The sequence below is a fragment of the Aegilops tauschii genome, chromosome 4, assembly GCF_002575655.3.
Source record: "Aegilops tauschii subsp. strangulata cultivar AL8/78 chromosome 4, Aet v6.0, whole genome shotgun sequence".
NCBI lineage: Eukaryota > Viridiplantae > Streptophyta > Magnoliopsida > Poales > Poaceae > Aegilops > Aegilops tauschii.
Genome location: NC_053038.3, coordinates 368175347 through 368187927, shown reverse-complemented (window position 1 = coordinate 368187927; position 12581 = coordinate 368175347). Strand labels below are relative to the sequence as shown.

Below are 12581 nucleotides of genomic sequence, written 5' to 3'. Positions count from 1 at the left end.
TTTTTTTAGTCTATTTAGGGTTTATGTCATTCTCAGGGAGCGCGAGGCGGTGAAGATTCCCTGAAGATGGAATAATGTTTTCCTGTATTTGTCTTCGATCTATCTATGTAGATCCAATCTTCGTTCGTCTTCGCTCAAGTGTCTACAAGTTGGATCTTTCCGGTCCATGCTTTTCTTTACCAGCTGTTGTTGTTCTCCTATGCTGGTCCTTTGGTGCCTTAGCACGACGACTTATTGATTGTCTACTACAACAAGGTTTGGCCCCGCTACGACGAGTGAGGGGCGATGAAGGTGGCGCGCCTTCGGCTCACTCCAACGCTTGTAGTCGTCGCTAGGTGGTCTACAGACATTTGTATAATTTTTTTAGGAGAAGTAATTTTTTGTTACTTCTCGTGTTCAAAACTGCCATGATATTTGATGAATAGATCAAAAGTTCACAAAAAAATATTATAGATCACCCGAAAAAAGTTATAGATTGAAAGTAAAAAAAGAGCTCTAAGCACCCAGGGGAAGACCAATAATACCCCTGGTCCAAATTATCGAACCGGAAGCAGTTTTATTAGTCTCTACTATTAAAGGGGGATCGAACGTCGTGATGGTTCCACCACCTCGTTTGATCCTCCCGCCTCGTACAACAGCCATCGCTCGGTGTCCCACACGCCCGCATAAAATCCAGCCCGCAAGCCCACGTACCATCGATACTGCCTTCCTCCCATCCCCGACCGCGTTGGACGTGGCCCAGAAACCAGCCCACACTTCCTCCCATCCCCGACCGAACACAGAGAGCAAAAAACTGTCGCTAACACGCACTCACGTCTCCGCCTCCCCCAACTCCCAACTCCCAACTCGCTCCCGATCCCGACCCCATCTCTCTCCAGGAAAAGTCGCCGCCACCGGCGGCTGTGTTTGTCGCCCCGCCACCGATCCATCCGCTGCCACGCGCCTTCTGGATCAAGGTGAGGGATGCCTCCCGTCCCGTGCGCCCGCCTTGGAAGAGAGATGGGGAGAGAAAGAGAGAGATAAGAGAGAGGGAAGAGCGGACAGCGGCGGCGCTGGCCTAATCGCCGACAGAGGAAGATGAGGTCATGGTTCCAAAGCATGGCGGGTCGGCGCTGCTGATTCATGGCTGTCGACTTCCTTGTTTGCTTTTGGCTGCGGGCGCGGCGCACCTTGCCTTCATGTCACCAAGAAGGTCTGCAGTCCATCATCATCCGACGTAAACTTCAGGGCGGCCACCAGAAAGATCCTGATATGCCGCCATTATGCAAGAGCTCTCGGTTATGGTGAGATAGAAACTCCAGAATACTTACACTTATAGCTATACTATGTCTCTTTTTTTCTTCCAGGCTTCATATTCATTGGTTGGTATGATTTCTTAGGTTAGGATATTTTTTTGGATAATCCTGGTCTGAAAGCTTGTGCAGAAGGAAAAATCTGCTTCCCAATCAGGCAGTTCATCAACAACAATGCCAAGATTAAGTTCAACAAGGAAGCCAAACAACTTTTTACAATGTGCACTCTCACAAGTATTATGGTTGGTCGCTGTTTCCCCTCTCCTGATCGAATGAATTATGGATGTCTCTGGTGCTACTGATAGATTGGTTTGGTGGTTGGTGTGATTTTTCAGGCCTGGTAAACAAGAAGGCAGCCAACTGCTCATAAAGAGAAACCGATAAGGAGATCTGGACATATAAGGTGATTATCGCTTCTCTTTGATTTCTTTCAGCATGAACGTAGATGTGCACATTCAGATAATTTTTATTGTCCGTGTTGCTTGAATACAAATTTTATTATCTGTTCATCTTTCTAACTTTAACCAGTGGTTTGGTTGTAGACCCACAGCAAACTGTAGTACAATAAATCAGGCAATTAATTTATTGTTTTACCGCATTCTGGTATCAACTACTAAGGAAAGTAGTACAATAAACAATTTTGGCTTGCATCGATTTTTCTTGTTACTATGCCTTTTTTAAAAGGACAGATTAGTTTTAAAGTTAGTTTTATTTTTCATCATTTGACATGTTAATATTTTTGTCGTGTACTGATATACTCCCTCCATCCCAAAATAAGTGTCTTTGATTTAATAAACTTTACAAAGTTGTACTAAATCAAAGATGCTTATTTTGGAATGGAGGGAGTGCTTGCCTTGCATTTTTCCTTTCTTTTGGTGCTGGTAAGAACAAATGTCGGTTGATATGCTCTTGTTATGGCCCTGCTAAGTACAATTAACTTTGTTTTAAAAAATCACACATATATTCTGATTCATAATAGCATTGTAGGCAAAGGGTTGGAACACGCGGTGTTTAAAATTTAGACAACAATTTTCAGTATAGTATTCCGAGGACTACTAGATGGTTTAAGGTGGCAGCTTCAGATCCCAAAAATGTGTGTGAGGAGTCTCTAGACGCGCGCTACAGGCTACATCCTTAGGTTTGGTCGTCTCTTCTAGCTTAATCGTGTTTAGACCATTCCATTAGTGGTATTCCTCCGTTCGTTTTTATAAGGCATTTAAGGCAGCTGGTTTTGAACTGTTTAGAACACTGTCTGAACAGGCTTGAACGTCTTATATAAGTGAACAGAGGGAGTAGTAGTTATCACGAGAAATCCCTCATATCTGGATTGAGAATTTGCTACTATGAGATTTTCATCCGTGCCGTGCTCTGCTCAATTGGCATATTAGGCAACCTGTACATGGCCAAAAAAGCGCTGACCGCCGAATCCCGTCCTCGAGCAGGCTTAGGAATTGAAGATACCTAGACTCCCATGAGGTGGGTATCATCGGGTAAAGCTATGTTATGAACAGCGACAACTCGTATGAGGATACCGAGGAGATCAATTGGATTCCTTTATTGTTATTGTTGCGCGACAATATCTGTTATTGTCGCTACTGTTAGAAAAAATATCTCAATGTACACAATGTATTTGCCAATGTAACATCATGATTAATCTCAATCTGGGACAATGCATTATTTTCTAAATATAGTCAAACATGACCGGATATATACTTTGAACAATCAAAGGAACATGCTACCAGTAGGAAGAAAACATGCTTGCATTTTCTTAGATGGTATATAGGACCTGAATACTAATTGTCGGACCGCTGACGTACTATGTATATTGTAACAGAACTACGTGGATGATAATGTCATTAGAAAAACTTGAAAGAATTACGGTGGCTGTTAGTTTGCTCGAAGTGAGTATACACTACAATGCTTCTCATAGCTTTATACTTCTATGATGCAAACTTATGTATTCTGGAGTTTGTTTGTTTTTTTTTTGCTAGGGAACTTTGAAGCATGTGGTTGAAGTAAATCTACATTCTGAGAAAGAATTTGCATATTCAGGAGAAGGACTGCAAACATAGTGCTTGCTTTGTTAAGATTTTTATGTTCTCAAGGATGTTAAAGGGTTCCTCCTGAGAATCAAGAGGACAAGCTTGAACTCAAGCTGCCTCTTCACACAAAAGTGCTTGAACGTAAGATGCTCCTCCCGAGTCATTTGACAGATATAGAAATAAGATTTTATGAGAAGTAACCTGAAGGTCAGATGTGTTTTGTAGTAACTGTACCTCTTCTGTTATCTTTTTTTTATGATTGGGAATAGTATATGTTGTTTTAGAGGGTCTATTTTTCAAAAAATAAGATTCTGTTCTTTTGTTTCAGTACTCAACGTAATTCATGTTTCCTTTCGGTTAGTTGTGAGAGGCACTGCTTAAGTTTTATTTCAACTAATTGGTCGCCAAAAAAGATATTAAAATAATATTTTGAATTGATAAAAACATAATATATATATAAATACAACATTTCGAAGAGGGTTCAAACACAATGGCGATAAAAAAGTTAAGGAAAAAGAAGGGTAAGGATAAAGATATGATGTGAGGAGGGCGTGGTTAAAGAAACACGACCATGCCTACGAAGAAAGAAGGGAAAGAAACAATGAATTTGTTATTATAGGAATTGAAACAATCGTGTTTTCTGTTCACCCGTAGCAATGCACGTTAAACTAGTAGAGTATAGAAAGGAAAAGGGAAGAGAGAAGTCGGCTCGCACTCTCAGCCAGCCCGTGCACCCCCTCTCCCGCGAACTCACCCAGCGCCTGACGACGGCGGACAACGCCGCCCCTCCCGCCGACGACAGCAGACGGCCAGACGACAGCCGACCCTCCCGCCCTCCGCCGTGCTTCCCCACCGACCTCTCCCATTCGGCACTTCCCTGACCTCTGTCGCTCCACTCTGCCGGGATTTCACCCGGCTGCGGCCGCCGCCACGCCTCCCCCCTTCCGCTGACGCCCGGCCCTGCCCCGAGCTCCGCCCCTCCGTCAGGCCTGCCGTCGTCTGCGGTCCTCCTCGCTGCGTCACCACTCCGCGAGCCCCGCAGCGACTCGCCCTCTCCACCATCCGTCCATCCCGTAACTTCCCTCCCCCTCTCCTGACCCCGTCTTATGCTCGGCCCTACTTGAGCTCCAATCCGACCCAATGCGGCCATGAAATCCCTCCTGTAGTCGAGCTTCCTCCGTGCCGTATCTAAGCGTCATCGCCGACGCCGCATACCCCAAACCCCTCCACCTCTCACGCGCGTCGCCGTCGTCGCCGTTCCCGTCCTCGTCGCGTTTGCAGCCGTCCGCACCTCGTCCGCAACCCTGGACCTTGCTTTTTAAGGTATGAGCTTCTAATCATCCAGAAACTAATAAACCTCAAACTAACCTCGGCAAATTTTGGGCGTGCCGGTTCCCTTCCTGCACACCATGTAGATCCGCACCTGATTTGGATCCTGACTGCTCTTGGTTTCTTTTCAGGTAGGATCCAGGGATCCAAAAGCGAGGTCTCCCCGAGCTACGGAGAATGTGATTGGAAGCAACTACGGTTTCATTCAGAAATGGCCACACCAGGGAGCAGTACTGGGGCTGGCGGCAGCAGCACCAGATCGGCGAATGGCGCAGTTGCCGTCAATTCTGCTGCGACGGCGGTCGGTTCGGCCGATGCCAGATTCCACTCCCAACAACCACATCAGGTTAGGGTATACTCGTGCGCTCAATTACTTAAGCTTAGCTAGTCCTTTGTGCTTTTTTGCTTTAGATGAGCACATCCATCACTGCATACGAAGTACGAACTGTACCGGACACTAGTTGCTGCAACTTGCAAAGGGCATCTTTACCCCCAATAATTATGCTGTAGTACTGGCTGCTTGCTTCATGCAGCTTTGCTTGCATAATGGGCTGAATTGACTATTCATCTTGGTGTTGGTCCATGCTAAATTGCATGCATTTTGCACTAGTTTGGTAATTTTGTACAGAGCACATACCTTGTCCTGCTACAGCATCACCTGGAGTATCTTTTCATTCCTTTCATAGATATTGATATATCAGTATATAGGTATAGCTGGTTGATTTTTCTTTATATCCACATTTTGCTTAGAGTTGAGGTTAGGGAAAAGTAGCTTTTCACTTTGGAAAGCACTTACTGTATGGTAGAAGCACAAACTCATTTGGTGTTTTTCATGTTAGGGTATTTTTCCTTCTGAAGATTTTTCAGACTTCTTGTGGAATACATGCTGTGATCAGTTAGGATCTCTTTCCTTCTGAAGATTTTTCAGACTCTTGTGAAATACGTGCTGTGATCAGTTAGGATCTTTATCCTTCTGAAGATTTTTCACTTTTTCAGACTCTCGTGAGATGCGAGCTGTGATGACTGATAGCACAATTTATATGTTCTATGTGCGGCAGCATTTTGCGCTTGTGAATTTCGGTCTAATTTACTTGCATGGTATTGATGATGCAATGTGTTTTTTCCATATGTACAGAGCTTAATAGTCATCTGCAGTTTCCTCATTGACATAACCAGTACATTGTGTAGTCAATTCTAAACTTGTTCTTCGTTCAGCTGTGGAGTCAATTTTGTGTATCTTTTACCAATAATAAGCAGGATGATTTTTATCTCTGCTTCCAGGAACAACCAAATTCATTTACTTGCTCCCTAAAAAAATCATTTATTTGCACTAATACAATGCATGTTTCTATGTTCTTAACAGCAGAGTAGATGGGCTGGCTGTTTTTCTGGCTTGTCATGTTTTGGATCGCAGAAGGGTGGAAAGCGTATAGTTCCTGCAGCACGTATGGCTGATGGGAATGCGTCAACGAACCGTGGGAATGCTCTTCAATCTGGTAGAAATTCCAACCAAAATGGAGCTATGAATTTATCTCTTCTTGCACCACCATCATCGCCCGCATCCTTCTCGAACTCTGCTCTTCCTTCGACTGTTCAGTCACCTAACCGCTTCCTGTCAATATCTGCAAACTCTCCTGGTGGCCCAACGCCTAATATGTTCGCTGTTGGACCATATGCCAATGAACCTCAACTTGTCTCACCTCCAACAGCCTTTTCAACTTTCACAACTGAGCCCTCTACAGCACCACTGACCCCTCCTCCTGAACTAGCTCATGCAACCACTCCGTCCTCTCCAGATGTTCCATATGCTCGGTTTCTTTCATCATATACGGGTCCTAAAACTGCTGGCAAGGAGCATAACATGCATTACCTGTCAACAACATACTCTGGTGGTTTAGGACTCCAGGGATCTTATCCACTTTACCCAGGGAGCCCTTCTAGCAGCCTCATATCGCCTGCCTCAGTAACTCCAAGGACCGGTCTATCCTCACCAATCCCTGAGCAAGATGTTCCTACTGCACACTGGAAGACATCTAGGTCCGTCTGTGACACGCCATATTCCATTGCATCGCCCATTCCTGAGCAAGAGGTCCCTACTGCACAGTGGAAGACTTCCAGATCTGCTTGTGACACACCGTATTCCAATACATCACCATCAAATATTTTTGGACTTGATTCAGCTGCCCCTAGAAACTGTCTGCTAGATAGCAATTTTTTCCGTCCAGCGGCATCTGCTCAGTTCTACCTGGATCAGGCTCAACAGTCATTTCCGTATAATGGTGGAAGGCTTAGTGTCTCAAGGGATAAGCAAGATGCTGATGAGGTTGAAGCATACAGAGCATCATTTGGATTCAGTGCTGATGAGATTGTTACAACTCAACATTATGTAGAAATACCAGACGCGCTGGATGATGGGTTCAGCATATCCCCATTTGGAAACAACGCCCCTTCTACTGAGGTGTCCCCATTTATTGATCTGCCTAATGAGGTTCAGAAAGTTGATAAAATGGATAAGTCACTCTTGAATGTAAACGAGACCACAAGCACAAAGAAGTCGCTGGACCAGCTTTCTGGTGGCAGTCCACATAAAGTACTGCACCTGGATATATTCAAAGGTAAATTGTCCTGACTTTTCACCCCAGCTATTTTGTTGTATCGTGATTTACCAGAATCATCATTTAGATCTCCATGAACTGCTGTGCTGTGCAGACCAGTTGTTCGGTAATTTGAACTATACTTACATTTTGTAGCCTGAACACAAATGTCTTTCATCAACATCTAGCTACACCCAGATTTTGATTTGCACAATACCCTAATGATGTCCTTAATCAACTTCTCTCAGGAACGAAAGCGGGGCATCTGTCTGAGGATGATGCAACCGCGAAAGATTGCCATCCTTTCAGGAAGGCGAGGGATGAAATATCTCTAAAACCCATTGAGGTCTCAGGAAGAGATCTCCGCCTGGCCAGGCATGCTCAGATGCTGAAATCGAGTACAGAAGGGCGAGGAGTTTGAGAGAAGCCAACGGTGTTCTGTCATGGCGCAGCACACTGTCAAGACAGCTGCAGTAATGGTGCTCTGGTATGCAGGACAAGTTTGATAGTTCCCTTAGCCTAGTACATGCATCAAGTCGAGCCGAGCTGTTAGAAGTAAGCCGTAACCGAAGAGTAGCCTGGACTTCCGGGGTAAAAAACGAATAGCATCTACTACTATATATATCTGGGGATTTATACAGCGAGATTGCTGTGGGTATGTGATGAACAGCTTGTATTCTACTACTCCCTATTTAAGATCACCATGTTCCTCTTTTGTATAAACTCTCTAATCGTTAGCCGGAGCAATGAAATGAATGTGTGTGCATGATTACTTTGAATTCTGATGCTAGAAGTCTCATGTTTCTCCCCTGAAATATCTCAAAGTCTGACACTGCAACGACTGGTTAGGCAGTGCATAGTGTTTGTCGTGTGTAGAGCAGTTCCGTTCATCGAAAGCTTACAAGGAGGGACATTGGGATTCTGCCATTTGCTTTATTGGATCATGTTTTACAATCGAGAATGACCAGTTAATTTAGTCCAGTGACCCAGAGAATCACAACCACGTCTATACATGACCAAGCTAGAATGGAGTAAAACTAGTTGTGCAAGCAAGATGACGACTTCACGAGGAGGGCACGTATGAGGCAGACACACACGGAGAGCACGCACGGAGTGTCCATGCACGTCGCTGGCTTCGGTCGTCGCCGCGGAGCCTGGCGCACGCCGACTGCCGGTCGCCTGGTTGAAGTGGTCCTGGATCCTCACTATTGTGCCTGCGCCTGCGGGTTGTGCAGCTCCACCGCGCACTGCGACTTGAAGAGCGGCGTCAGGGACGCCGGCTCCGGGACCGGCGACGGCATCGCCGGGTGCCGCCACCCCCCGCCCCCGTTGGAAGCGGGCGTCGGCGTCGTCATAGCCGGGTGCCGCCACCCGCCGCTGGGCACGAGCGCCGACGTCGTGGCCGTCTCGTCTGCCCCGTTGCTGACACCATGCGCGCCGCGCCGGATCGGGCTTAAGATGCCGTCAGCATCCCCGCCGCTCCTGGTCTCGGCCTGCGCAGCGTCCCTCCTGGTCCCGCCCTGGTCCGCCTCCCACGCCGGCGCCGTGGACGCGACGAGCGGCGACAGGAGCGGTATCGGCGTCCTCCCGTCGCCCCACGCGGCGGGGGAAGGATGGGCCGCGCCCGGGCCGGCCTGCTCGAGCTGCAGCGACGCGGGCGCCTTCTTCTGGAGCCTGCTCGGCGGGCGGTTCTTGCAGCCTAGCACCTCGCCGGTGCCGGGCGACAGCTTCATCTCCATGGATCGGCGCTCGCGCGCGTACGTGGGTGGACTCGGCTGACCCGCGATCGCGCTCTTCTTCTTCTTCTCTCTCTCTCTCTCTCTCTCTCTGCAATCTCGTGATGCGCGCATGCGGGGCGCGTGGAGGGTTATAAAAGTGCGGCGCGTGACGAGGGGGCGGCCGGGTTTGGAGGACGCGCGCGCGTGGACGGTGGGGAGGGATCGCTGCATTTCGGTGGTTCCTTTCCTTCCTTTTAACCGCAACTGCTTCCGATTCTCAGCCGAAGATGTGTGAGGTACTGCGGTGCAACGGGTGGCACGGTTTCGGGCTTCCAGTCCGTTGTGGATTAGGTGTTTCAGCCGTCGGATCGTCTTAAACGTTGGAAACATCAACAATCTGTTGTAGTGATTGTTTTACGGTGTAGAAATATCTCCACTTCTAAAGAGGGATTCGGTAACTTCGTTCCACGGGTTTTTCGCTATTTTGTCTGTTTTTTCCCTCATCTCTCACCATCAATTTTTTTTTCTGTTTTTTTCGTCTCACCTCCCGCCACCCCTTCACGCTGGGTTTTTTCACCCACCAAAATCCACATGAACCCTGCGACCGCACACCCTTTTTTCTAGGGTTCCCTTCCTCCGCCGCCCATCCCCTTCCTCGTCCGTTGCCGCCCCTCCGCCGCACCTGCCACCGCCAGCTGATAGCGTGGCCTGGTCGAGGCGCCCTACTCGTGGGATGACGCCGCAGCCGCCACCACCTCACCCCAAGGCATGTTAGGCACTCAATCTCACTTTCAGATACACATCACAGACAATAGTAGGTTTCTTCAGATACAACTTGGGGAGGAGGAAAGAAGAAAGTGAAAAAAGCAAAAGGAAAGCCGCGCGGTGTTGTTTGCATGATCCAACTTGGATGTCGTTTCTCGTGTCGACGACCGCTTCAAGTAGCGTTGCTCTAAGGACCCACATACTTGCGATTGGGCTGATGTATCCGATGTGGCCTTGCGATGACGCGCCTTCCCCCTGATTGGTTCCCTCGTCGGGGGTCGGCTGACATGGTAGCTTTTGTTTGGCTGCCATGGCAACAGTTTTGCTGTTGCTGGCCGCTGCTTGATTTAGGGCGTTGACATCCCCTTCCCCTTGAGAGACGGCTTGCCCCCAAGCCGGTAGAGAAGGGAAACGTTCCTTGAGAATTGCCGTGTCTTCCCATGTGGCGTTGAGGAGTGCTGGGTCCGACCAACGGGCGAGGATTTGCTCACGCCGCCCCGTTGGTGTTTGGCGCCACCGGTTGGAGATGACTTCGACCGGTACAAGCTCAAAGGTTGGTCGAGGTTGGAGTGCCTGGATCAAGAGCTTGATGAAGTTGGGAGACGTGGAATACCAGGTGTACCTTGGATCCCTCCAACAACTCGATCTTGTAAGCAACAGGGTTAATCGCCTGTAGAATTTTGATAGGACCAAAGTACCTGAAAGATAGCTTGTGGTTGGTGCGCCTCTCCACTGATGTTTGGACATATAGTTGTAGCTTGACAAAGACAGAGTCACTAGGCCGGAATGTTCTCTCAGGTCGCTTCTTGTCTGCCCGCACTTTCATGATGTGGCAAGCACGATGCAAATGTTGTTTCAACACTTGTGAAGGAAATATGCCCTAGAGGCAATAATAAAGTTATTATTTATATTTTCTTATATCATGATAAATGTTTATTATTCATGCTAGAATTGTATTAACCGGAAACTTAGTACATGTGTGAATACATAGACAAACAGAGTGTCACTAGTATGCCTCTACTTGACTAGCTCGTTGAATCAAAGATGGTTAAGTTTCCTAGCCATAGACATGAGTTGTCATTTGATTAACGGGATCACATCATTAGAGAATGATGTGATTGACTTGACCCATTCCGTTAGCTTAGCATTTGATCGTTTAGTATATTGCTATTACTTTCTTCATGACTTATACATGTTTCTATGACTATGAGATTATGCAACTCCCGAATACCGGAGGAACACTTTGTGTGCTACCAAACGTCACAACGTATCTGGGTGATTATAAAGGTGCTCTACAGGTGTCTCCGATGGTACTTGTTGAGTTGGCATAGATCGAGATTAGGATTTGTCACTCCGATTGTCGGAGAGGTATCTCTGGGCCCTCTCGGTAATGCACATCACTATAAGCCTTCCAAGCAATGTGACTAATGAGTTAGTTGCGGGATGATGCATTACGGAACGAGTAAAGAGACTTGCCGGTAACGAGATTGAACTAGGTATTGAGATACCGACGATCGAATCTCGGGCAAGTAACATACCGGTGACAAAGGGAACAACGTATGTTGTTATGCGGTTTGACCGATAAAGATCTTCGTAGAATATGTAGGAGCCAATATGGGCATCCAGGTTCCGCTATTGGTTATTGACCGGAGACATGTCTCGGTCATGTATACATAGTTCTCGAACCCGTAAGGTCCGCACGCTTAACATTCGGTGACGATCGGTATTATGAGTTTATGTGTTTTGATGTACCGAAGATATTTCGGAGTCCCGAATGTGATCACGCACATGACGAGGAGTCTCGAAATGGTCGAGACATAAAGATTGATATATTGGACGACTATATTCAGATACCGGATGAGTTCCGGGGGTCACCGGATATTTATCGGAGTGCTGGGGGGTTATCAGAACCCCCGGGGGAACTAATGGGCCAACATGGGCCTTGTGGGAGAGAGAGGAGAGGGCCTAGGGCTGGCCGCGCCCCCCCTTGGGAGTCCGATTTGGACAAGGAGGGGGGGCGCCCCCTCTTTCCTACCTCTCTCCCTCTCCTTCCTCCCCCCTTCCTCCTTCCTAGTTGGACTAGGAAAGGGGAGTCCTACTCCCACTAGGAGGAGGACTCCCCCCTCTCCTTGGCGCGCCCCAAGGCCGGCCGGCCTCCCCCTTGCTCCTTTATATACGGGGCAGGGGGCACCCTAGAACACACAAGTTGATTGTTCCAAGCCGTGTGCGGTGCCCCCTCCACCATATTCCACCTCGGTCATATCGTTGCAGTGCTTAGGCAAAGCCCTGCGCCAGTAGCTTCATCATCACCGTCATCACGCCGTCGTGCTGACGAAATTCTCCCTCGACACTCTGATGGATCGTGAGTTCGTGGGATGTCATCGAGCTGAACGTGTGCAGATCGCGGAGGTGCCGTACGTTCCGTACTAGGATCGGTCGATCATGAAGACGTATGACTACATCAACCGCGTTGTCATAACGCTTCTGCTTACGGTCTACGAGGGTACGTGGACAACACTCTCCCCTCTCGTTGCTATGCATCACCATGATCTCATACGTCTCCAACGTATCTATAATTTTTGATTGCTCCATGCTATATTATCTTATGTTTTGGACATTATTGGGCTTTATTATTCACTTTTATATTATTTTTGGGACTAACCTATTAACCGAAGGCCCAACCCAGAATTGCTGTTTTTTTGCCTATTTCAGAGTTTCGCAGAAAAAGAATATCAAACGGAGTCCAAACGGAATGAAACCTTCGGGAACGTGATTTTCGGAACGAACATGATCCAGAGGACTTGGACCCTACGTCAAGAAAGCTACCAGGAAGCCACGAGG

At 47.6% G+C, this 12581-nt stretch overlaps 1 protein-coding gene and 1 pseudogene across 1 annotated transcript; one reads left to right on the top strand and one right to left on the bottom strand.

Moving 5' to 3' along the window:
• The first annotated feature begins 4039 nt into the window (after positions 1 to 4039).
• LOC109743758 (uncharacterized protein At1g76660-like) lies at positions 4040 to 8036 on the top strand (annotated as a pseudogene).
• A 134-nt stretch (positions 8037 to 8170) lies between these two features.
• On the bottom strand, positions 8171 to 9254 carry LOC109743760 (uncharacterized). The gene has a single exon (XM_020302849.4). It carries the CDS (start codon positions 9204 to 9206, stop codon positions 8463 to 8465), a length of 744 nt encoding a protein of 247 aa, XP_020158438.2. The 5' UTR covers positions 9207 to 9254; the 3' UTR covers positions 8171 to 8462.
• Positions 9255 to 12581: the final 3327 nt, after the last annotated feature.